Source organism: Anabrus simplex, chromosome 1, assembly GCF_040414725.1.
Source record: "Anabrus simplex isolate iqAnaSimp1 chromosome 1, ASM4041472v1, whole genome shotgun sequence".
In the NCBI taxonomy this organism is placed as follows: Eukaryota; Metazoa; Arthropoda; class Insecta; order Orthoptera; family Tettigoniidae; genus Anabrus; species Anabrus simplex.
This window is the reverse complement of record NC_090265.1, coordinates 718949241-718974817: the sequence shown is the minus strand read 5'-3', so window position 1 is coordinate 718974817 and position 25577 is coordinate 718949241. Positions and strand designations below refer to the sequence as shown.

General features: G+C 39.1%; 1 protein-coding gene across 3 annotated transcripts in view; it reads right to left on the bottom strand.

Annotated features, from left to right (window-relative positions):
- Mnat9 (microtubule-associated Nat9) overlaps positions 1–25577 on the bottom strand; it is a 62890-nt gene that overhangs the window by 2097 nt on the left and 35216 nt on the right. For 2 of the 3 annotated variants that reach the window (XM_067136053.2, XM_067136055.2), the window contains 2 exons: positions 13817–13911; positions 253–397 (listed from right to left, as the gene is read on the bottom strand). In XM_067136053.2, the coding sequence (XP_066992154.1) occupies positions 275–397; positions 13817–13911 (218 nt within the window). In that variant the 3' untranslated portion in view covers positions 253–274. Of the gene's footprint in view, positions 1–252; positions 398–13816; positions 13912–25577 lie in introns of those variants that run through there. The other variant, XM_067136054.2, reaches the window with a different exon arrangement.

The window sequence follows — 25577 nt, the reverse complement described above, 5'->3', positions numbered from 1 at the left end:
TGTGACAAGTCATTTGGTACCATTCGTCAATACTTGATGATAGTTTTGTCACATGTCATGATATCTATTTGGTGGCCTCTCATAAGCATACCAAGATGACGACTGGCTATGGACATGGAACAGGTTTCAACCTGTCCAGTATTTCATTTCAGGCTTATCTTGTATAAAGCAAATAAGCTAATTCAGTGTAATCAAGTAGGGTCCACTGCAGCAGTGATCAAAACTTCCACACAGGAGAGATCTGACACAAAGTAGTCATACAGAAGATGTGTATTTACTGTGAACTACAATACATAAGATAGGTACAGTCTTTCGTCTCTTCCTCCAGCCACTCTCTCCAGCCTGGAGTGACTACCTTCTCCAGAGTCACTTCTCGGAACACATTACTCCGACTAACCTGAAGCAAACAAAAGTACAGAATGCTTGAGTCTTTCCTCGTATCAACAGACTTCATTTCAGGGCGACCATTCTTAACAATAACAAATATCTGAGTTGTAAAGGAACAAAGAAATCAAGTCATACACAGAGAGACAGGAACAAGAAAAGAAACAGATTATAGGACAGAAAAGAAGGCAGGTCAACGAAGGCAGAGGGAGCAACAGAAAAAGGACACAAGGACAAACATGTAAACACAAACGGACAAGGACAATCTCTACATCTTCAAATAGACGGGATCACTCCTCAACAACCCCAGTTCTTCTACATCCATCTCTTCTCAGCCCCAACAAACTTGTTTTCGTTTCCCAGCTTCATCACGAGGGCAGATAATAATAATAATAATAATAATAATAATAATAATAATAATTCATTGTCTATCTAAAAATTTTATAATAAGGCAGTACACTACAGCGGTGAAACCGGAATGCCTATATGCAAGTGAATGCCTGGTACTAAACTATAAATTAGATAAACTTGATGTTCTAGAAAAGAGAATCATGAGAAAAATCTTAGGCCCTGTGAAAAGAACAGAAGTATGGAAACTAAGATCTAATGATGAAATATACAGGAACATAGAAAACGTAACAGAAACCATTAAAAAAAGGAGATTGCAATTTTTTGGACATATTTACAGAATGGATGATTCCAGATAACAAAAAGAATTTTCAAGTACCTTTGGGACAAAAAGGCAACAACTAGCTGGATTCAAGAAGTAAAGAATGATTTAGAAAGAAATAATATAAGAGAAGAAGAAACTATGAACAGAGAGATTGTTAGAAAGAGGGTAGAAAGTAAGGAAGATTGAACAAGAAACCTGGTGTGAAGTGCTCCAAGGACAGAAAGAAACAGCATAGTGAAAGGATGAAAGAATATTGGAAGAAACAGAAGAGAGAACAAAGTATGAAGAATTGAAATGAAATTGGCACGTGGTCCTGAGCAGGCCTCATTGGAAATAAGTTTACTGCCATTAGACAACATACAGTTGCAATAGACAAAGTCAAATACAATATATAAGTTACAGTTTAAAAAATATAAATACATCTAAATGTTATTAAACAGAGCAATACATATGAAAGTTTTATATACACTGAAAAGTAAAATGAAAGCTTATCATGACACTTTGGGCTATTTTTGTACTGAACAGTAACCGTGGAGCTGATCATAACTACCAGTGTTAGCTATTAGGAAGGTGCTGACTTTCATATTCGTCCCTTGACAATAGCGTTACTTTTTTTTCAAACTCAGATAGTGAATAAAAAATGCTTAATACCAGCCATTTTTTGAGATAAGTTTTGAAGTTACTTAAGGGCATATCATTCCACAGGATAGGTAGCTTATTGAATAATTTAATCCCATTTTATCTATAATTCTCATGTGTCTTTTTCAATCTAATATGTGGTAAATCTAAATCATTCCTTCTCCGCGTATCATATGAATGTACATTTCTACGAGATGTTAGATCATCAAGATTTTCTTTGATATTAAGGATGCAATGAAATATGTATAGTGATGGAAGACTTATAATAGCAAGTTCTTGAAACATAGGCCTGTACGACTCCCTATTGACCTTGCCTTTTATACATCTTATTGCCTTCTTTTCCCACTTAAACACGTCGTGCGCCTGTCGAATTTCCCCATAATATGGTACCATATGATAAATGTGAATGGAAGAAAGCCTAGGATGCACACATCTGATTACTACTAAGCAACTCCTTCAGTCTTTGAAGTAAACATAACCCTCTAGACAGTCTTTTACAAAACTTTTGTGTGCGAGTATACCAGTTTAACAGATCTTCAGTCTTGATGTAGGAAGTGTAGGATAAGAAAGCAGATAAATAAAGAAATGGCAAGAAACGTAAGTACAGGTGGTAAAAAATTAGAAAAACACAAAGTAGAAAAGGATCCCAGCAGAGTTGGAAAGTAATTGAGCAATATCTGAGTAAGTAGCTGCCTAGTTTGAGTCACACAGTTATCAACTTGAATTCGAGAGATAGTGTGTTCGAACCCCACTGTCGGCAGCCCTGAAGATGGTTTTCTGCGGTTTCCTATTTTCACACCAGGCAAATGCTGTACCTTACTTAAGGCCATGGTCGCTTCTTTCCCATTCCTAGCCCTTTCCTATCCCAATCTTTGCCATAAGACCTATATGTGTCGGGGTGACGCAAAAGCAAATTGTAATTCACTAAAAGTAATCAAATTACTTGTAAGGAATACTTCTCTGGGAACATTTTACTTTTAATCATTACTTCTTACAAAATGTCATTTTTAATCGTAATTTACTTCTTGGACTAAAATTGTATTCGTTACACTCTTGTAACTGATATACATCGCCTGGAAGCAGAAACAGAGAATAATTGATGATGATGATAATTTTTTCAGTTCTACTACAGCAGAAACAGTAACGTCACCAGTGCTGGACAAGGTAGGCCATCCAGAAATTAAGTTTCCCTATTTATTTTCTTGTAAATGTATTTAGCTGGTAAATATGAGCATGCACAAAAGATCTATGACATAGCAATCATATGGCTCGAAATTGTATTATTTCTCTCGCCACCTGCAAAGTTCGGTCTACGATAAAAGTTTCTACAGAAACTGCAATGGGCCATTCGAAACAAGAGGCATGGAATGTTCAATGCAGGTGTTGTGCTGATCCATGGCAATGCTCGCCCACATATGGCTCGAAGCTCGGCAACTGTTCTGCATGAGTTTGGCTGGGAGGTGTTTGATCGTCCTTTGTACAGTCTTGATCTTGCTCCCAGTGATTTTTCATCTTCTCTTGCACCTCAAGAAATTCCTGTCCTCCTGTCAGCATTTTCACACACATACACACACGCAAAGAGCAGAAGATGAATGCCATATGCTGGTGCCATTCCCAGGTGGCAGACTTCTATGACGCCGGCATACAAAAGTTGATCCCACGATATGACAAGTGTCACAATTCTGGTGGTGATTATGTCAAAAAGTAGCTCCAACATTGCTATATCGGGTGCCAACAAACTTTTGCATGTAACTATTTTTTTTTTTTTTTTTCTACATAGGGAAAATTAATTTCAGGGTGGCCCTCATACTTTTTTACTTCTCCAGTATTTCCAAAGACATCAAACATATCCTACAGTACCCATCATGGATGTGGATGTTTTATAACTGAATACAGGTATTTCTTCAAGTACCCCTCGAGGACGTCTCTTCAGCAAGCAAATGTGTACTGTACTCACCCCAAAAGCTTGGTGATGAAAATTTTAGGAACTAATTATTTTGTAAAGTTAACGGCAAGTAATGTGAAATGTTGAAATTCACTAACTAGACCTAGTCCTTCGATGAATGGTCAGTGTACTGCCCTATGGAGCAGAGGGTCCCGGGTTCGATTCCCGGCCAGGCCAGGAATTTAATCGCTTCTGATTAATTCTTCTGGCTTGGGGACTGGGTGTTTGTGTCTCTCCCAACACACTCCTTTTCATATTCAGAAAACACACCATACTACGAACCGCAATAGCGATTACATTTCTCCATATAGGGCATCCAGCTGTAAAACAGACCCGAATGCACATGTGCAAAGCAGTTCACATGTGCTATGCCACAGGTGTGGGGAAAAGCGGTAGTAGAAAAAGTAGAAATTGAAAGTCGCTTACTAAAATACAAATCACAGAGAAAAATCCACACTTCTACTCCTTCAGGCAAGCAACTCAATGTTGAAAACATCCTTGGGATATGAGCTACGAATTTTAGGTAAATAAAATATAATTAAGTATGAGAATACATTAGCCAGCCCCGTAGTGTAGGGGTAGCATGCCTGCCTCTTACTTGGAGGCCCCAGGTTCGATTCCCGGCCAGGTCGTGGATTTTTACCTGGATCTGAGGGCTGGTTCGAGGTTCACTCAGCCTACGTGATTGAATTGAGGAGCTATCTGACGGTGAGATAGCAGCCCTGGTCTAGAAAGCCAGGAATAATGGCCTGGAGAAGAAAATCAGAAAATTTGTTGAACCTAAACTCGAGGAAGAACAACATGGATTTAGAGTGAACAGATCAACGCTAGACCTCATTTTTTTGACAAGAATGCTCTTTGAAAAATACTGGGATAAGATTAGAACAGTTGTAGTTGTATTCTTGGATACTGAGAAGGCATATTACGATCATGTACCATGTAAGCACATATGGGATTGTCTGAGACGTAACGAAGTGCCAGATGAAATTATAGCTCGAGTAAAACAACTATTAAAAAAGAAACAATAAAACATTTGTATCCACCTATTCAATACATTAACAGCAATTATAAAATTAGGATCTCATCCTTATTTTATTGTTTAAATATTAAAATAGGACATGTTTCGTTCATAAATATGATATTATAAATATGATATGAACAAAACATGTCCTATGTTTTAATATTTAAGCAATAAAATAAGGATGAGATCCTAATTTTATAATTGCTTTTAATGTATTGAATAGATTTTATTGTTTCTTTTTTAATAGACTTTCATTACGGAAAAATGAAGATAGTCTCTTGCAGTAAAACAACTATATCGAGAGACAAAGAGCTGTGTGCAAATTCAAGGAGGCAGGTCAAACTGTTTTGAAACCAAGAGCGGAATCCAACAAGGAAGTTGTCTATCACCAATTCTCTTCATTACTGTAATGGATGAGGTTATAAAAGCAGTGAAAATGAAGGATCAGACAACAAATGCACTTGAGTTTGCTGATGATGTTATGCTATGGGGTGAGACAAGCAGAAATTCAAGCTAAACTAGATCTTTGGCAAGAAGAATTTGAAAGAATGAGAATGATCATCAGCCGAACTATAACCGTCGGTTTAGTGATTTCCTGAAGCAGTCCACCTGCAAGTGCAAAATGAAGAAGTAGGACATTATCAATAACTTCAAATACTTAGGGAGCTTTGTTTCTTCTGAAAATACCATAAACCAAGAAATAGGCAATAGGATACAAGCTGCTTCAAAATTATACCACTCCACATGTCAATTACTTTGGGATGACTCATTTCCCCAAGCTTGCAAGCTCATGCTGTACAAAACATATCTTGTACCAATTCTAACATACGGACTGGAAGCAGCAATGTTGACTAGATCTGCACAAAGTCGTCTACAGGCCGCTGAAATTAAGTTCCTTCGGTCATGTCTCCAAAAGACAAGGAGAGACAAAATAAGGAATGAAAGTATTTAGCAACAACTTGGATTGGACAGGAGCCTGTTGGAAACCTTAGAATTAAGCAGATTACGATGGTATGGACATATGAGAAGGATGGCTTCAATTAGGACCCCAAGAGCATACTATGAAAGGAATGTTGTTGGTAAGAGGCCCAGAGGGAGGCCTCGTGATAGTTGGGAGCAGCAAATTTTCAAAGACCTTGCCAAACGTGATGTAAATTGGCAGCAAAAAGGTAGAACATCAGTTGTGGATGGACAGGACAAACTGGAAGAGACTCGTAAACACCAGCATCCAACTTGCTGGAGCAGAAAATCGATGATGATGATGATGATGATGACGATGATGATTTGTCGTGCTGACCACATGACACCACGTAATCTGCAGGCCTTCGGGCTGAACAGCTGTCGCATGGTAGGCCAAGGCCCTTCAGGGCTGTAGTGCCATGGTGTTAGTTCGTTAGTTATGAGAAAATATTCTTTATTTATTCCTAAAAAATACAATCCTTTCCTTAATCACTGTTACCCAGTCGATTAGATTAGCCGTTTGCTTTCTTTTCTACCACTACGAGCGCTAATTTGAGTCTGCATTGTTTCGCTTAAGCACCACTACAAGCGCTAATGTGAGTCAATGCAGAGTTTCACTTAAGCCCTTGGTGTGGACATTTAAAAAAAATCGAAAACACCTCAGGGTATTGAACTAAGGAACACATTACAGAAAGAATTATGTAAATTAATTAATTTGGATAGGATTTGAATCAGAAAAGAAAACGAGTAAAGAAACAAGCGATTTTAGGCTGCTTTATCCGGAACCACATTTAGGCCAGAAGTGATTTTCAAAATTCGTTTTTTTAGTTTGATAGAGCTATCCAAGACTCAGAAATTTGAAACCTTTTTGGGCCCTTTAGCCCTTCAACTTTCGGCACAATTGAGGAAACTGTTTAATTTTACATTTTAATTTTTTTAAAGTTCCAAGATATCATGTTTATTTTCAGTTAATGCCTCCGTACTAAGAATATTTTTTTACAATTTGCTTTACGTCCCACGGACACAGGTAGGTCTTACGGCGACAATGGGATATGAAAGGTGTAGGAGTGGGAAGGAAGCAACCGTGGCCATACTTAAGGTACAGCCAGGTAAAATGGGAAATCACAGAAAACTATTTTCAGGGCTGCCAACAGTGAGGTTCAAACACACTACGCAGCCACTTGCCCAATCTATATAAGAAAAATCACAAAATGAAGTGGGTTCAGATCTGGCAGAGTTGCTTTTTCTTCTTTCCTTTATTTCTTAAGTGGGAGAAAGTTCATTTGCTTCCAATTCTTAAGATGTTGTCAATAAATTTGGTGTTTTTGCGAGGAAATTAAATTGTAGCCATAGGTCACACAGTTCTATTTGACCTCAGATTCAGTTTTTGCTGTTGTTATAGAACTTTTTAACTCTCTTCATTATTCAGCTACAGTAGAACTTTGTTATAGCGACACCTCATCATGTTACATGTGATAAATCTCATAATTAGACCGTATTGAAGATAATGTATTAAAGTTAAAAACTTTTATTTTATAACCACCTATTCAGTACAAAGATAATGCACTCAATTATTTATAAAATATTCATGAGGTAGATTGGTTAATAGGACATGTTTCGTTCGTCTTTGCGAACATCATCAGCTATAAATAACAAAGCCTAAGGTCAGGGTCCTGAGTTTATTTAAATGGTTAAAAATGTTGTTATATTAAAAGAATGGTAAAATTGTGATAAAAGTAGTTGTATAGTATTAAAATTAGACTGTAACATAGTATAACGATTAGCATCAAGAGTTTTTCATAAAGTACAATGAATATTGATAATCTGAAAAGTAAAAACAATCATAAGGGTTATCAAATTAGAAAAGATGTAATAGTAGACATTAAAAAGACTTCGATGTTTGAAGCGTGGATTAATTGTAGAGTTGTTGGGTATAAACTTGAAGTTTGAAATCTGAAAAGAAAGAAAAATAGAAGAGTGAAGTAGTGTTTAAAACGAGAATAAAAAGGGGGATGGAAATAGTAAAAGGGGAAAGCTTACCCATTAGACCGGTGAAGATATTTGCTAGCGGTAACAGCGTGAATAGGACAAGGCAGGCCACTTGTTATTGCCTTTAGTGAATTGTGTTGGGTTGAGACTGATAATATTGTAGGCATTAAAATATGTCCATATGTGACGCGTGAATAATGTTGAAAGCATGAACTTTAAATTATTTAAATCTGAAAAGAAGAAGAAAAAAGGAGGAATTGAGGCCATGTTAAGACGAAAATTAAAAGGGGAAGAAAGAGAAAATTGAAAAAGGAAGCTTACCTGCTGTGATAGAAAGGGAGTGTCCGCTGATGTTAGCACAAACATCTAGCGCGTCTAAAGAATCAGCTACTTCCCCTCCTCACATGACTCACTCCCCGCTTCTACGTATACACACATATAACACGAGAAGCAATAACAAAGCCGCTTGCCAGTTTGCCTCACGCAGCTAACGTCAGCGGACACTCCCTTTCTATCACAGCAGGTAACCTTCCTTTTTCAATTTTCTCTTTCTTCCCCTTTTAATTTTCGTCTTAACATGGCCTCAATTCCTCCTTTTTTCTTCTTTTCAGATTTAAATAATTTAAAGTTCATGCTTTCAACATTATCCACGCGTCACATATGGACATATTTTAGTGCCTACAATATTATCAGTCTCAACCCAACACAATTCACTAGAGGCAATAACAAGTGGCCTGCCTTGTCCTATTCACTCTGTTACCGCTAGCAAATATCTTCACCGGTCTAATGGGTAAGCTTTCCCCTTTTACTATTTCCATCCCCCTTTTTATTCTCGTTTTAAACACTACTTCACTCTTCCATTTTTCTTTCTTTTCAGATTTCAAACTTCAAGTTTATACCCAACAACTCACAATTAATCCACGCTTCAAACATCGAAGTCTTTTTAATGTCTACTATTACATCTTTTCTAATTTGATAACCCTTATGATTGTTTTTACTTTTCAGATTATCAAAATTCATTGTACTTTATGAAAAATTCTTGATGCTAATCGTTATACTATGTTACAGTCTAATTTTAATACTATACAACTACTTTTATCACAATTTTACCATTCTTTTAATATAACGACATTTTTAACCATTTAAATAAACTCAGGACCCTGACCTTAGGCTTTGTTATTTATAGCTGATGATGTTCGCAAAGACGAACGAAACATGTCCTATTAACCAATGTACCTCATGAATATTTTATAATTGAGTGCATTATCTTTGTATTGAATAGGTGGTTATAAAATAAAAGTTTTTAACTTTAATACCTCATCATGTATTCTGTGGTACCTACAGTACATACTCCTCATAAGGAAAGTGTTTTTTCAGCCTTGCTTGCATCAAACTCGTATTTAACATCATTTTAAACCTCAGCTTGGATTGAAATTTTCTGAGAAACAAAGTGTTTTAAAATCTCTCCCATCACTTGAACTGTCTGACTCGTTGGCTGAACGGTCAGCGTACTGGCTTTCGGTTCGGAGGGTCCCGGGTTCGATTCCCGGCCGGGTCGGGGATTTTAACCTTAATTGGTTAATTCCTACGGCACGGGGGCTGGGTGAATGTGTTGTCTTTTTCATCATTTCATCCCCATCACGACACGCAGGTCGCCTACGGGAGTCAAATAGAAAGACCTGCACCTGGCGAGCCGAACCCGTCCTGGGATATCCCGGCACTAAAAGCCATACGACATTTCATTTTTTCACTTGAACTTCCTGATGACACTCATGATAATTTGCCATTAACTGAATTGCTGTGAAAAGGGCACTGATATTGTAAATCAATGTGACTGAAGTGTATACAAAAATAGACAATAGCGTAGTTACAACAGATATTGTAGATGTAGTGAAGAATAAGGGCCCATGATGATCATGAAGAGGAAGAAGAACAAACAAAGTACCATATTTTGCGTGTATAGGCCACTTGCGTGTATAAGATGCACCTCAATTTCGAGATAATATCTGTGGGGAAAAACATTTTTCTGAATTCCGTTGTAAACTCAAAGTACATAGTTTCATTCTGCAAAATGTGGCAATGTTGTACATTACTTAGAATTCAATGCTAGCACAACAGTGTCAGATACAGCCTTAGCTGACGGGCTGAGGGTGATGAAATTACGGTACCTAACAGCATTCATTGTCTGCATGGCAGTTGACTGCTGTAAACTGAGAAACATTTGAATTCAAGGAAGATGGATGATTACAGCATGGGAGCAATTGAGAATGCTGATGAAACTCCTGTATTTTCTTAAATACCCAGGGAAACTAGGTCAATAAAACACGCAAAAAAAAAAAACGTTCAAGTTCGAGCTGTACAGGCAGAACAAACAACGTTATACTGTAATGTTGTGCTTTGCTGCTGATGAGGACAAACTACCACCTTTCACAACTTTTAAGCGAAAAAACAATGCCAAAGAGAAATTGCTCCCAGTGATGCAAGTGAGAGAGAAGGAAAAGGGATGGATAAACAAAGATTAGTACATGGACTGGTTAAAAATCTGTGGTTTCGTCATCCTGGTGCTCTGTTACGTCGGCCATCCATGTTGGTAATTGACAGTTTCCGTGGTTACTTGACAGAGAAGATGAAAAAGATGATGAGAAAACCAAGATCTGAGATGGCTGTGATTTCTGGTGGAATGCTGAATGCTGCGACCCCTAGAGATCTCCATCAACCGGCTTTCTAAGGCACACGACGTTTCTATCGTGAATGGAGGTACAATCCTAAGAAAATGATGAGCGGATGACGCAAGCCTTCAATTTCTCGAATGTGTGAATAGATCCTGGATATGTGGAAATTAATCCCAGCAGAGATGGTAGCCAATAGCTTAACACATTGAACACGTCATTTACTGCCATATAAGGTGCCCAAGCGGCGGTCGGGCTTGGTTTCTTAACTAATAAATAATCGCTTGCTGGAAATACGTCCATGTCTCTTCCCGTAAACATTACAGTACCGCATACTGCTGCTAAATGGGAGCACTGACCTTCGCTGGATAGAATATGAATGCTTGTTTTGAAGAGTAGCGAGAATGTATTCCGCACGCTTTGCTTTCCCGCTCATTGCTACAATGGCGTCACGTTGTGTTGACTCACTCAGCGATAGTGCTATAGAAACTCTAATAAACTCTAATTCAGGATCCGAACTGGATGACAGTGATGATGATGATGAAGGATCCGTCAGTTATTCAGGTAAAGATACATACACAATTATAACAACAATATCAAAATATAAACAGAAATCTGCCAGTGGCATATATTCTGTTCATCAGCTAGCTTGTAACTGAATTCCGAATTACGGTTTTGATATATTTTGGTATACGGTACTTGTTATTTTTCAGGTAATGAAGATAATGATTATGAGGTTCGGGATTTTGCTGAGCAGTTCGTTAGGCCATTTCGCCCTCCGAGGCGACAGTATGCACCTGCTTACAACTGGACGGAGGAATATAGCAAACAATCTCTTCCCGATTTTCAAGGACGTAGTGGTGTGAACGCTAATATAAATAGTTAGAGTTCTGTGTTCGATTGCTTTTCTGTGTTTTTCGGTGCAGACGTAACCATAATCAATCGGTTTACTCATTGCTATGCGTCATGACCACAATTAAATTAGCATATGGCAGGTTCCACCTTTTCACCGCTATATGCTAATTTAATTGTGATCTCAGTTCAATACAGATAAAAACATGCAATTCCTTACGCTTAAAGCGTCGTGACCTCATTTTTTCACTTCATTAGTAACTGCATCCTTAACGAGGTTTATCCATCCTGAGCAGTCTTCAGCTCTTCTTAAGATATTGTGAAGAGGTAGACCGGTGATCTTTGCGTGGTCTAACCATCTACTTGTTGTTCTGCCTTTTGGTCTGGTGCCTTCAATTTTGCCTTGCAGAATGGTCTTTTCTAAATTGTCTCCTTCTCTCCTCAAAATGTGTCCCAGGAACTGGAGGTAACTCTCACTAAAGCGGGAAGATAAACTTTTTGTGATGCTCAGTTCTTCCATAATGGAGGCATTTGACGTAATAAAATCTATAAAAACTGAAACTAACAGATATGCTGCTGTGAGTATTGCAGAAATGTGACGAGCTGGAACAATGAAGCCGAGTTCTACCTGGAATAAGTGGACCACAGTAAAATTATTTGAACTGTATTATTTTTTGGCATAGTGCTTCATATGTGTATTGTGAAATTGCCAAAACTAAGTGATTACTGGAGTAATCATCCCGTAATTCAAACCTCTTTCTCTAGGAAGTTACTGAGCAGGGATCGATTCTTTCAAATTCTAAATATGCTGCACATAAACAATAATGACACTTTTGTACCCAGAAATAAGCCTGGTCATGATCCATTGCATAAAATACGCCCATTTTACGATATTTTAGTTGCAAAATGCTGAACTTCATTCTACCCAGAACGTAACTTGATAATTGATGAAGGCCTGTGTCCATTTCGAGGCAGAATTTCGTTTCGCGTGTATATCAAAAACAAACTGCATAAATACGGGATCAAATTTTACATGGTTGCTGATGTCAAATCCGGTTATGTAATAAACATAAAAATGTACTCGGGTAGGGCTGGAAACGAGGACAATTCCATCACAACATTGGATCATGAACTTTGCGGCAATCTATTAGGGCAACGTCATGGCATCTATATGGATGGATTTTACACAAGCCTGGCGTTATTTTATGAGCTATGGAAAGAAAAAAACCTTTGCGGTGGTTACCGTAATGAAAAATAGAAGGGGGCTTCCAAAAGATCTCATGAATTTCCCACTGAAGAAAGGAGAATTTCCATTCCATAGAAGTGATCACTTGTTTTGTTTGAAGGAGAGGGATACGCGTGATGTGTTTCGACCTCGACAGTCAAGGTAAAATCTAGATTTGGTTCAACAGAAAAAGTTAAGCCAGACGTTGTCTTAGATTACAATGAAAACAAACGTGGTATGGATTACAACGACCAGCTACTAGCTTATATGGAAAAATAATGATACAGCTACTAGCTTACTATTCATTTCATCTCTTCACTGTGGCAGTGGTCGATTCCTTCATTCTGTACAAGAAATCGATAGATAACAATAAGATTTGTCATCTGAATGACTACATGAAGGATCTTTCAGCTGCATTTGCAGAGAAAGGAGGAGAGGAATTTCAGAAAGATCTGCCGTCGCCATCATCTTCTATCAACCATCTCGCAGCTCGCCATTTTCCAACGAAAATACCATCAACAGAACATGGCAAGACCTACAAGAGTGTGCAAAGTGTGCTCAGAAACTTCACTAAAAGAGACTGGAAAACGATCTAGGAAAGAGACGCGATGGTATTGTGAAAGCTGCAATAGACCTCTCTGTTTACCTAAATGTTTTGAACTTTATCACACGAAGTCAAAATTTTGTTAATTGGGACTGTAAGAAAATATTAATCTTGACAAATAACATCCTTTTTTCTCTCATATAAGCATAGTAATAATGTACTAATGTAAAAATGTTAAATGTAAATATGAAAAAATTATTACAAACATGAATTGAAATTTAAAGAGAAAAAAAAAGTTTTAAAAACGTTATAAATATTTTGGCCCCCTTCCATATTCTGGTGCAAAAAATTAAAAAAATTAAATGAGATCAGTGCTGAGACAGATATTTATAGTTTAAAATACAACAAGAATAATTCATTTATCTCAACAAGTGTTGAAATTATAAAGTCTCAAAGTATGGCTAAAATGCTCAGTATACAGCAGTTAACAGGTTACAAATATGCCAGTGTGCAATGTGTTAAAAACCATGTCAATTTCCAGCACAATGGATGGGAATGAAGACGACACAGTGTGGGGCACATTATCCGACAGCGGCAGTAACAGAGACAGTGATAAAGTGTCAAGTGATGATGAATAGGTACCTTAAACTATTTTAGTCACGTTTGGATGCAATAGGCTGTAAGATATGTAGATACTAATATTTTATACAAGTAAGGTGTTCTAAACTAAAGGGGGTTTACCGTATTCAATTTTAAAATTCCAAGTACAAGCCGCATCACACTTTTACCTACCTATTTTTAGTAATAAAATTGCGGCCTATACATTCATAAATACGGTATATCTCAACTGCAAGTTATGCTTTAGAAGCCAGGGGAGGGTGACATGTCGACAAACACTGTAGTGTGATGACTTACCTCATGGAAGCCCATTTTGGTGAACATAGACAAGCTCTTCTTGTTGTCAAATCCTATCTTGGCACAGTACTTCTCAATGCCCAGCTGTTGACAGCCTGAAATAAAAGATGGACCACTTGAGAGATGACTGACAATAACGACAAGTCAAACAACAAACAGAGATGTACGAAGGCGGATCAAATACAAATGGGAATTTGAATGTACCACTGCTGTTAGTAATCATTCTGAGGCGGGGCTTTGCCAGGATGTTGGTGGGGGTGTCTAGAGAAGGAGTTTGTGTGTGCGAACAACAGGTTTCAACTGTCTGCAGTTATTGTTATTGTGTTGAGTCTAGCACAGTCACCTCTCATTTCACAAGAGGCACGCTCTCTCAAAAAGACCTACTCCAAGTTGATATAAGAAAAGCCAATGAAAATTGGTACCAAAATACAGTATCATATTTTAGACCTACTTATTCCCGTTGCTTAATGCACTGAACGAGAAAATTGTAAAGTATGGTATGTAAATCAGCGCAAAGAAAAGCAAGACCATGGTGATATCAAGAGGAGAAAGACACGGGAAAGGCAATGTGAAAATGGTGGTCATAGCCTTGAAATTGTGGAGAGTTTCAAATACTCAGGGAGTGAATTGATGCAGAATACAAGGCTGGACATGGAGATTAGCAAAATGCGTGCAACAGGGCAAAGCATTCTATCAGAGTGTGAGAAACCTTATAGCTGGAAAGTCTATGTGACTGACAGTGGCAATTCATGACTTCTGGTTTAGGGGATGTAACCGAAAAAATTTCAAACGTCATTCCAAACACATTTTTTTACAGGAAACAACAAACAAGGCCAACAAAAAGGTTTATTTAAGATCTCTCATCCACTAATCCAATGATCTGTTTCATAAATATTTCTGTTGAAATGACAAACACATGACTAATTTGTGTAGTTACATTCAAAGTTGGACATGGTTATCCTTCATTTATAATTCTGCTTATCTCCATAAAAGAAAGTATACTAAATGGTTCTCTTAATAATCATTCGATTACAAAATGGTTAGAGTTCAATTTGGATTGCGCGGTGGAAACACATGACCCTGGCGCTCTTACATCCATGCCTGCTGAACTACTCTCTGATCGGTGTGATGTCATTTTAAAATCGCATCATTCCCGCATTTTCTTCGTTTAATATTCACACTACAAGCACACGAAACTCAATCATTTATATTACTAAAACACACATTTGTCATATATCATCATTTATAGCACAAGAAAAGAATCACTCACAGGCAAGAACTTCAGCATTTCACGAAATAGAAGATAAATCCCGGTCATACACGATAACTTACAAGATTCCACCCTCTTGACGAATGTGGCTGTTTGTTCCATATTCCAATTCCACGAAGGAGATCAACAACCAACAAGGATCTAACGCGCGTGACGCCATCTCTGGAGTAGTTTGGCAATGAGTTGCAGTCACTAGCCAGCCAAGCTCGTTTCATCCATTTCTGAGTGTGCGTTTGAATTTTATATAAATAAGTTCCATTAAAATAATGAACAAGGAATATTTATTTTTTGTTGAATATACAAGGGATGTACAAATCAATTGCATGTATGGAAAATTCACCACTGGTGACTGATTTTTTCCATAATAATAATAATGGCATATGGCCTCCGGAGAGGCTTGGTGCGGGTCTTTTTTCTCGTAGATGGCCTATTAGGCGACCTGCATGTCTGTGAAGATGAGGGCCCTACCTAGGATGATTTCTAATGCTGAATACACCACACACACCCAGCCCCCGAGCCATTGGAATTAACCAATTAAGGTTAAAATCCCCGACCCTGCCAGGAATCGAACCCAGGACTCTCTGGACCAAAGGCCAGCACACTAACTATTTAGCCACGGAGCATCTTTTCCATGATAATAGGGGACCATGTCTTTTTGTTTGTGATACAGATGAAGGACCATTAACAACTCGTCAGGAAGTAGAAAATGCCCTCAAGAGCTGCAAAAACAGAAAAGCACCTGGACCTGATGGTATACCTGTAGAAATTTTTAAAATTCTCCAAGAAGACCAATCAGTAGATATCCTGATAGAGGTATTCAATCTGGTATACACCAATGGATCAATCCCTTCTGACTGGTTGACATCAACTTTCATCCCTATTCCAAAGAAAGCAATGGCTAAATCTCATGAAGATTGCAGAGTCATAAGCCTAATGAGCCATATTCTCAAAATCTTCCTAAAAGTAATACATGCAAGAATATACAGCAAATGTGAATCTTACATAGGTAGCACCCAGTTTGGTTTCCATAATGGATTTGGTACCAGAGAGGCATTGCTGGGGATGCAGGTTTTGGTACAAAGATGCACAGATATGTCTGTAGAAGTATATGCTTGTTTTACTGATTATGACAAAGCTTTCGACCATGTGAAACATGAAACATTGGTGCATATTCTACATGATATCGGCATGGATGGTAAAGATATCCGAATTATTGCCTACCTGTATCGGAATCAGACCACATCAGTTAACATTGACAGCACAAACAAATAATAATAATAATAATAATAATAATAATAATAATAATAATAATGCTATTTGCTTTACGTCCCACTAACTACTTTTTCGGTCTTCGGAGACGCCGAGGTGCCGGAATTTAGTCCCGCAGGAGTTCTTTTACGTGCCAGTAAATCTACCGACACGAAGCTGACGTATTTGAGCACCTTCAAATACCACCGGACTGAGCCAGGATCGAACCTGCCAAGTTGGGGTCAGAAAGCCTGTGCCTCAACCGTCTGAGCCACTCAGCCCGGCGACAGCACAAACACCTGTGCTATTGAAATAAAGCAAGGAGTGAGGCAAGGCTGTGTTCTATCTCCACTCCTCTTCAATATATACTTTGAAAGGGTATTTTCTGAAACACTAGAAGGAAAACAGGAGGGCAACATTGTTAACGGGATCACAATAAATAATCTGTGATATGCAGATGATACTTCTCTTCTTGCAACAACTGCTGAAAATCTGCAGACATTACTCAACTGTGTGGTTGAATACAGTGCTGCAGCATATCTGCGTTTAAACACAAAAAAGACCGAAGTAATGGTCATAAGCAAACATGTCGTTCAACCTGTTGACTTGACAGTAGCTGGCACATCACTGGAGCAAGTCCAACACTTTAAGTATCTCGACAGCGTACTTCATCATAGATGGAACAATCCTGTTGAAATTAGGTCCCAGATTAAACAGGCAAGGATTGCATTCAAGAGAATGAGCTAACTTCTCTGTAACAGGGACTTTAAGATCAATCTCTGTCTCCATTTACTTCGGTGTTATGTATTATCTGTCTTTTTTTATGGTGCCGAGACTTGGACCCTGATGGAAAACACCACCAACAGTGTTTCTTTGAGATGTGGTGCTACTGACATCTGCTCACAATATCATGGGTTGATAGAAAGCCGGTGCTGACAGGTGTGAAAACTACCGCACCATTAGTTTAGTATCTCATGCCTGCAAAATTTTAACACGTATTATTTATAGAAGAATGGAAAAACAAGTCGAAGCTGAGTTGGGAGAGGATCAATTTGGCTTCAGAAGAAATGGAGGAACACGTGAAGCAATCCTGACTTTACATCTGATCTTAGAGGATCGAATCAAGGACAAGCCCACGTACATGGCATCCGTAGATCTAGAAAAAGCATTCGATAATGTTGACTGGACCAAGCTATTTATGATTCTGAAGATGATAGGGATCAGATACCGAGAACGAAGAATTATCTACAATCTGTATAAAAATCAGTCTGCAGTGATAAGAATCGAGGGCTTTGAAAAAGAAGCAGCAAACCAGAAAGGAGTGAGGCAAGGCTGCTGTTTGTCCCCTCTCCTTTTGAATGTTTACATAGAACAGGCAAAGGAAATCAAAGAGAAATTTGGAAAGGGAATCACAATCCAAGGAGAAGAAATCGAAACCTTGAGATTTATAATACCAATATAAATGGTCCGTTATTGGACATTATAAATTTTCCAGCTAGCTCATTCTTGGTTGCCAGCGTTTCGCCCTCATGTGCTAGGGTGGGCTCATCAGTTGGTACCTAGCACACTTACCAATACGCTGGCTAGTGCATACCGTGGAGGCCACTGCGTAGGCTAATTGGAGCCACCGGCAGTGCCAATGCACTAAGAGACTTTGTCTCATCACTAAAAATTGATGCCTGCTTGGCCATCAGATGATATAGATGTTGATTCCCATAGGGAATCTGAAATATTTGTCCTGAATGAGCAAATTTATAATACCAATATAAATGGTCCGTTATTGGACATTATAAATTTTCCAGCTAGCTCATTCTTGGTTGCCAGCGTTTTGCCCTCATGTGCTAGGGTGGGCTCATCAGTTGGTACCTAGCACACTTACCAATACGCTGGCTAGTGCATACCGTGGAGGCCACTGCGTAGGCTAATTGGAGCCACCGGCAGTGCCAATGCACTAAGAGACTTTGTCTCATCACTAAAAATTGATGCCTGCTTGGCCATCAGATGATATAGATGTTGATTCCCATAGGGAATCTGAAATATTTGTCCTGAATGAGCAAATTTATAATACCACTATAAATGGTCCGTTATTGGACATTATAAATTTTCCAGCTAGCTCATTCTTGGTTGCCAGCGTTTCGCCCTCATGTGCTAGGGTGGGCTCATCAGTTGGTACCTAGCACACTTACCAATACGCTGGCTAGTGCATACCGTGGAGGCCACTGCGTAGGCTAATTGGAGCCACCGGCAGTGCCAATGCACTAAGAGACTTTGTCTCATCACTAAAAATTGATGCCTGCTTGGCCATCAGATGATATAGATGTTGATTCCCATAGGGAATCTGAAATATTTGTCCTGAATGAGCAAATTTATAATACCAATATAAATTGTCCGTTATTGGACATTATAAATTTTCCAGCTAGCTCATTCTTGGTTGCCAGCGTTTCGCCCTCATGTGCTAGGGTGGGCTCATCAGTTGGTACCTAGCACACTTACCAATACGCTGGCTAGTGCATACCGTGGAGGCCACTGCGTAGGCTAATTGGAGCCACCGGCAGTGCCAATGCACTAAGAGACTTTGTCTCATCACTAAAAATTGATGCCTGCTTGGCCATCAGATGATATAGATGTTGATTCCCATAGGGAATCTGAAATATTTGTCCTGAATGAGCAAATTTATAATACCAATATAAATGGTCCGTTATTGGACATTATAAATTTTCCAGCTAGCTCATTCTTGGTTGCCAGCGTTTCGCCCTCATGTGCTAGGGTGGGCTCATCAGTTGGTACCTAGCACACTTACCAATACGCTGGCTAGTGCATACCGTGGAGGCCACTGCGTAGGCTAATTGGAGCCACCGGCAGTGCCAATGCACTAAGAGACTTTGTCTCATCACTAAAAATTGATGCCTGCTTGGCCATCAGATGATATAGATGTTGATTCCCATAGGGAATCTGAAATATTTGTCCTGAATGAGCAAATTTATAATACCAATATAAATGGTCCGTTATTGGACATTATAAATTTTCCAGCTAGCTCATTCTTGGTTGCCAGCGTTTCGCCCTCATGTGCTAGGGTGGGCTCATCAGTTGGTACCTAGCACACTTACCAATACGCTGGCTAGTGCATACCGTGGAGGCCACTGCGTAGGCTAATTGGAGCCACCGGCAGTGCCAATGCACTAAGAGACTTTGTCTCATCACTAAAAATTGATGCCTGCTTGGCCATCAGATGATATAGATGTTGATTCCCATAGGGAATCTGAAATATTTGTCCTGAATGAGCAAATTTATAATACCAATATAAATGGTCCGTTATTGGACATTATAAATTTTCCAGCTAGCTCATTCTTGGTTGCCAGCGTTTCGCCCTCATGTGCTAGGGTGGGCTCATCAGTTGGTACCTAGCACACTTACCAATACGCTGGCTAGTGCATACCGTGGAGGCCACTGCGTAGGCTAATTGGAGCCACCGGCAGTGCCAATGCACTAAGAGACTTTGTCTCATCACTAAAAATTGATGCCTGCTTGGCCATCAGATGATATAGATGTTGATTCCCATAGGGAATCTGAAATATTTGTCCTGAATGAGCAAATTTATAATACCAATATAAATGGTCCGTTATTGGACATTATAAATTTTCCAGCTAGCTCATTCTTGGTTGCCAGCGTTTCGCCCTCATGTGCTAGGGTGGGCTCATCAGTTGGTACCTAGCACACTTACCAATACGCTGGCTAGTGCATACCGTGGAGGCCACTGCGTAGGCTAATTGGAGCCACCGGCAGTGCCAATGCACTAAGAGACTTTGTCTCATCACTAAAAATTGATGCCTGCTTGGCCATCAGATGATATAGATGTTGATTCCCATAGGGAATCTGAAATATTTGTCCTGAATGAGCAAATTTATAATACCAATATAAATGGTCCGTTATTGGACATTATAAATTTTCCAGCTAGCTCATTCTTGGTTGCCAGCGTTTCGCCCTCATGTGCTAGGGTGGGCTCATCAGTTGGTACCTAGCACACTTACCAATACGCTGGCTAGTGCATACCGTGGAGGCCACTGCGTAGGCTAATTGGAGCCACCGGCAGTGCCAATGCACTAAGAGACTTTGTCTCATCACTAAAAATTGATGCCTGCTTGGCCATCAGATGATATAGATGTTGATTCCCATAGGGAATCTGAAATATTTGTCCTGAATGAGCAAATTTATAATACCAATATAAATGGTCCGTTATTGGACATTATAAATTTTCCAGCTAGCTCATTCTTGGTTGCCAGCGTTTCGCCCTCATGTGCTAGGGTGGGCTCATCAGTTGGTACCTAGCACACTTACCAATACGCTGGCTAGTGCATACCGTGGAGGCCACTGCGTAGGCTAATTGGAGCCACCGGCAGTGCCAATGCACTAAGAGACTTTGTCTCATCACTAAAAATTGATGCCTGCTTGGCCATCAGATGATATAGATGTTGATTCCCATAGGGAATCTGAAATATTTGTCCTGAATGAGCAAATTTATAATACCAATATAAATGGTCCGTTATTGGACATTATAAATTTTCCAGCTAGCTCATTCTTGGTTGCCAGCGTTTCGCCCTCATGTGCTAGGGTGGGCTCATCAGTTGGTACCTAGCACACTTACCAATACGCTGGCTAGTGCATACCGTGGAGGCCACTGCGTAGGCTAATTGGAGCCACCGGCAGTGCCAATGCACTAAGAGACTTTGTCTCATCACTAAAAATTGATGCCTGCTTGGCCATCAGATGATATAGATGTTGATTCCCATAGGGAATCTGAAATATTTGTCCTGAATGAGCAAATTTATAATACCAATATAAATGGTCCGTTATTGGACATTATAAATTTTCCAGCTAGCTCATTCTTGGTTGCCAGCGTTTCGCCCTCATGTGCTAGGGTGGGCTCATCAGTTGGTACCTAGCACACTTACCAATACGCTGGCTAGTGCATACCGTGGAGGCCACTGCGTAGGCTAATTGGAGCCACCGGCAGTGCCAATGCACTAAGAGACTTTGTCTCATCACTAAAAATTGATGCCTGCTTGGCCATCAGATGATATAGATGTTGATTCCCATAGGGAATCTGAAATATTTGTCCTGAATGAGCAAATTTATAATACCAATATAAATGGTCCGTTATTGGACATTATAAATTTTCCAGCTAGCTCATTCTTGGTTGCCAGCGTTTCGCCCTCATGTGCTAGGGTGGGCTCATCAGTTGGTACCTAGCACACTTACCAATACGCTGGCTAGTGCATACCGTGGAGGCCACTGCGTAGGCTAATTGGAGCCACCGGCAGTGCCAATGCACTAAGAGACTTTGTCTCATCACTAAAAATTGATGCCTGCTTGGCCATCAGATGATATAGATGTTGATTCCCATAGGGAATCTGAAATATTTGTCCTGAATGAGCAAATTTATAATACCAATATAAATGGTCCGTTATTGGACATTATAAATTTTCCAGCTAGCTCATTCTTGGTTGCCAGCGTTTCGCCCTCATGTGCTGGGGTGGGCTCATCAGTTGGTACCTAGCACACTTACCAATACGCTGGCTAGTGCATACCGTGGAGGCCACTGCGTAGGCTAATTGGAGCCACCGGCAGTGCCAATGCACTAAGAGACTTTGTCTCATCACTAAAAATTGATGCCTGCTTGGCCATCAGATGATATAGATGTTGATTCCCATAGGGAATCTGAAATAATGTCCAATAATGGACCATTTATATTGGTATTATAAATTTGCTCATTCAGGACAAATATTTCAGATTCCCTATGGGAATCAACATCTATATCACCTTGAGATTTGCCGATGATATTGTTATTTTATCTGAGACTGCAGAAGATCTCGAGAAGTTGCTGAATGGTATGGATGAAGTCTTGAGTAAGGAGTACAAGATGAAAATAAATAAGTCCAAAACAAAGGTAATGGAGTGCAGTCGAACGAAGGCAGGTGATGTAGGAAATATTAGATTAGGAAATATTAGATTAGGAAATGAAGTCTTAAAGGAAGTAGATGAATATTGTTACCTGGGTAGTAAAATAACTAACGATGGCAGAAGTAAGGAGGACATAAAATGCAGACTAGCACAAGCAAGGAAGAGCTTTCTTAAGAAAAGAAATTTGCTCACTTCAAACACTGATATCGGAATTAGAAAGATGTTTTTGAAGACTTTTGTGTGTAGCGTGGCATTGTATGGAAGTGAAACATGGATGATAACTAGCTCAGAAAGAAAGAGAATAGAAGCTTTTGAAATGTGGTGTTACAGGAGAATGCTGAAGGTGAGATGCATAGATCGAATCACGAATGAAGAGATACTGAATCGAATTGGTGAGAGGAGATCGATTTGGCTAAATTTGACGAGAAGAAGAGATAGAATGATAGGACACATCTTAAGACACCCAGGATTTGTTCAGTTGGTTTTTGAAGGAAGTGTAGGTGGTAAGAACGGTAAGGGTAGACCAAGGTATGAATATGACAAGCAGATTAGAGCAGATGTAGGATGTAATAGTTACATAGAAATGAAAAGGTTAGCACAGGATAGGGTGCATCAAACCAGTCTATGGACTGATGACTCAAACAACAAAACGATAGAATACGTTACACTGAAGTACTCTAACCCCTGAACAAAGAGCTAGAGGTCATGCACAACATCAAAAAGAAGAAACTTGAGTACGTTGGACATAGCATTTGAAATGATAAATACAGACTCCTTCAGCTTCTTACAAGATAAAATTGGAAGGAGAAGTAGGGGAAGGAGGAGAATAACTGGCTACGGAATCTATCTATGAGAATGGTATGGGCTCAGTACTTCCACTCTTTTCCGAGTTGCTGAGAACAAGATTCATATCGTCCTGATGACAGCCGTCATCCATTGAGGATATGGTACAAGAAGAAGAAGAAGAAGAAGAAGAAGAAGAAGAAGAAGAAGAAGAAGAAGCCTGGAATGAGACAAAATGACGGAAGAGGAATGGTGGAAGGAAAGAGGAAGGTAGAGAAGTGCTACAAATGCCCTGAACTGGCAGGAGCTGGATAAGGGGAAAGGCGGAGGAGGAGGTGGAGGAGAATATTATTCCTGTTATTATTTCTTCCGCAAAACAATAATTTTTGAAACTCGATCTTATAAATAATTACAGTACATGAAATGACATGACCAAGACAGACAGTGAACTCAGCCCACTGAGCATCAAATGTGACATCCGCTGATGTAATTGAATCGTCACAATGCTTTTGTGTCCCAGAAAGCACTCCAAATGGTCTAGTTTCTTTAGACTGTAATGTGAAAACAGTGAAGTATAAAAATTGTAAAAACAAAAGATAGAAACTTGCATATTTATTTATGTCATATTTCAATCCCTACAAAATATTTAATTTTCAAAATAATATTTGCAGTATTAATAAATTAATTACCATATTTTTCCAAATCCAAAACAATGTTTTTTCCCCTCAGAATCTTATGTGAAAAATCAAGGGTTGTCTTGCATTCGTAACCCAACTGGTAAAACACCACTGGCAGCTACCACAGATACTTTCCTCACCCCCGCGCACAGAAAACTCGACCTTTAACGTCCGCATCTTTATTAGGCCTATAAGCTCTATTGCTACCCACGGCAACTGATTGTACAGTGTCTCTGTGTAACATCACTAATTCTGGGGAAATAGTGAAGAGAGAATGACATTCTACTTGGCGGGAGACAGGCTCACAGTGTGGGCGACAATCACCTAAACAGGTAAAAAAGTCCCTGTATTTTTTTGCTATTTGTTTTACATCGCACCGACACAAATAGGTTTTATGGCGACGATGGGATAGGAAAGGCCTAGGAGTGGGAAGGAAGTGGCCATGGCCTTAATTAAGGTACAGCCCCAGTATTTGCCTGGTGTGAAAATGGGAAACCACGGAAAACCATCTTCAGGGCTGCCGACAGTGGGGTTCGAACCCACTATCTCCCGGATGCAAGCTCACAGCTACAGGACCCTAACCGCACGGCCAACTCACTCGGTAAGTCCCTAGATTTGCCTTTACAAAAACTCTTCTCAAATTTGCAGAATGGCATCAAAACATGCAAGCCTTTGAATTCTTATAAAGGCCACGGCTAATTAGTGGAAGAGTTATAACACATCTACTGTACCTGACACTTAGCAGGCAGCAGGAATATTTTTGTGATGGATCGTCATGTTGTAAAGATATGTGGAACAGTAATTGCTGGCAAATTTTCAACAGGTTCTCGTAGATATTACGATTCTTATTTTAAGTTGATGGTTATTAATAGGGCTCGGATGTTTAAGATGTAAAAATAGCCCAAATAAGCAAACAAATATGAACTCAGAAATGTCGAAATATGACCTCAAAAGTGACGAAATATGACATAAAATTTACTAAATATGACCCGAAAATGATTAATCAAAATATGGCCATTTTAAAATAAATTATAAATCGAAACTGCATTTCCTCTGATACATATTTGTTAAAGGTAGCCTCTGTGGCTCAGACGGCAGCGCGTCGGCCTCTCACCGCTAGATACCGTGGTTCAAATCCCGGTCACTCCATGTGAGATTTGTGCTGGAAAAAGCGGGGCGGGACAGGTTTTTCTCCGGGTACTCCGGTTTCCCTGTCATCTTTCATTCCATCAACATTCTCCATTATCATTTCATAGCATTTATCACTCATTAATAAATCACCTTGGGAGTGGCGACCCCATTGTAATAATAGCCTATATATCTTTCATTCATTACATCCCCGACCCGGTCAATGACTGGAAAACAGGTTGTAGGTTTTCACATATTTGTTAACTAAATTCTTTATTCTTACTTTAATATTAGTTTTCTAAATATACATGTGCAGCAATTATTGACAGTCTATTATCCTTGTTCACTTATCAAACTTTTGTGAATTCATACCTATAAAGTACCGTTAAGATCATCAGATCACACAACATTTTAAAAGTCAAAACATGTTTGCACCCTGCATTGGTGGTTTGAAATATGAGAAAACTAGAAATTGATCTATTTAAAAAAATATATTTTGGAACGTTTAAGCCCAGATATCATTAACATTATTCAAATGCGTAAAAATTTAAATTGAGCACCAAGAAACGAATTAAGTAGATGTCTTTCAATACACTATGGTAGGGCATCAGAGCTTATAGTGCAAAATCATATACCTTTCTCATTTTTCTCCGCAGGTGGAATTGAAGTGTATGACAAGATTCATCTTCAAAGCATC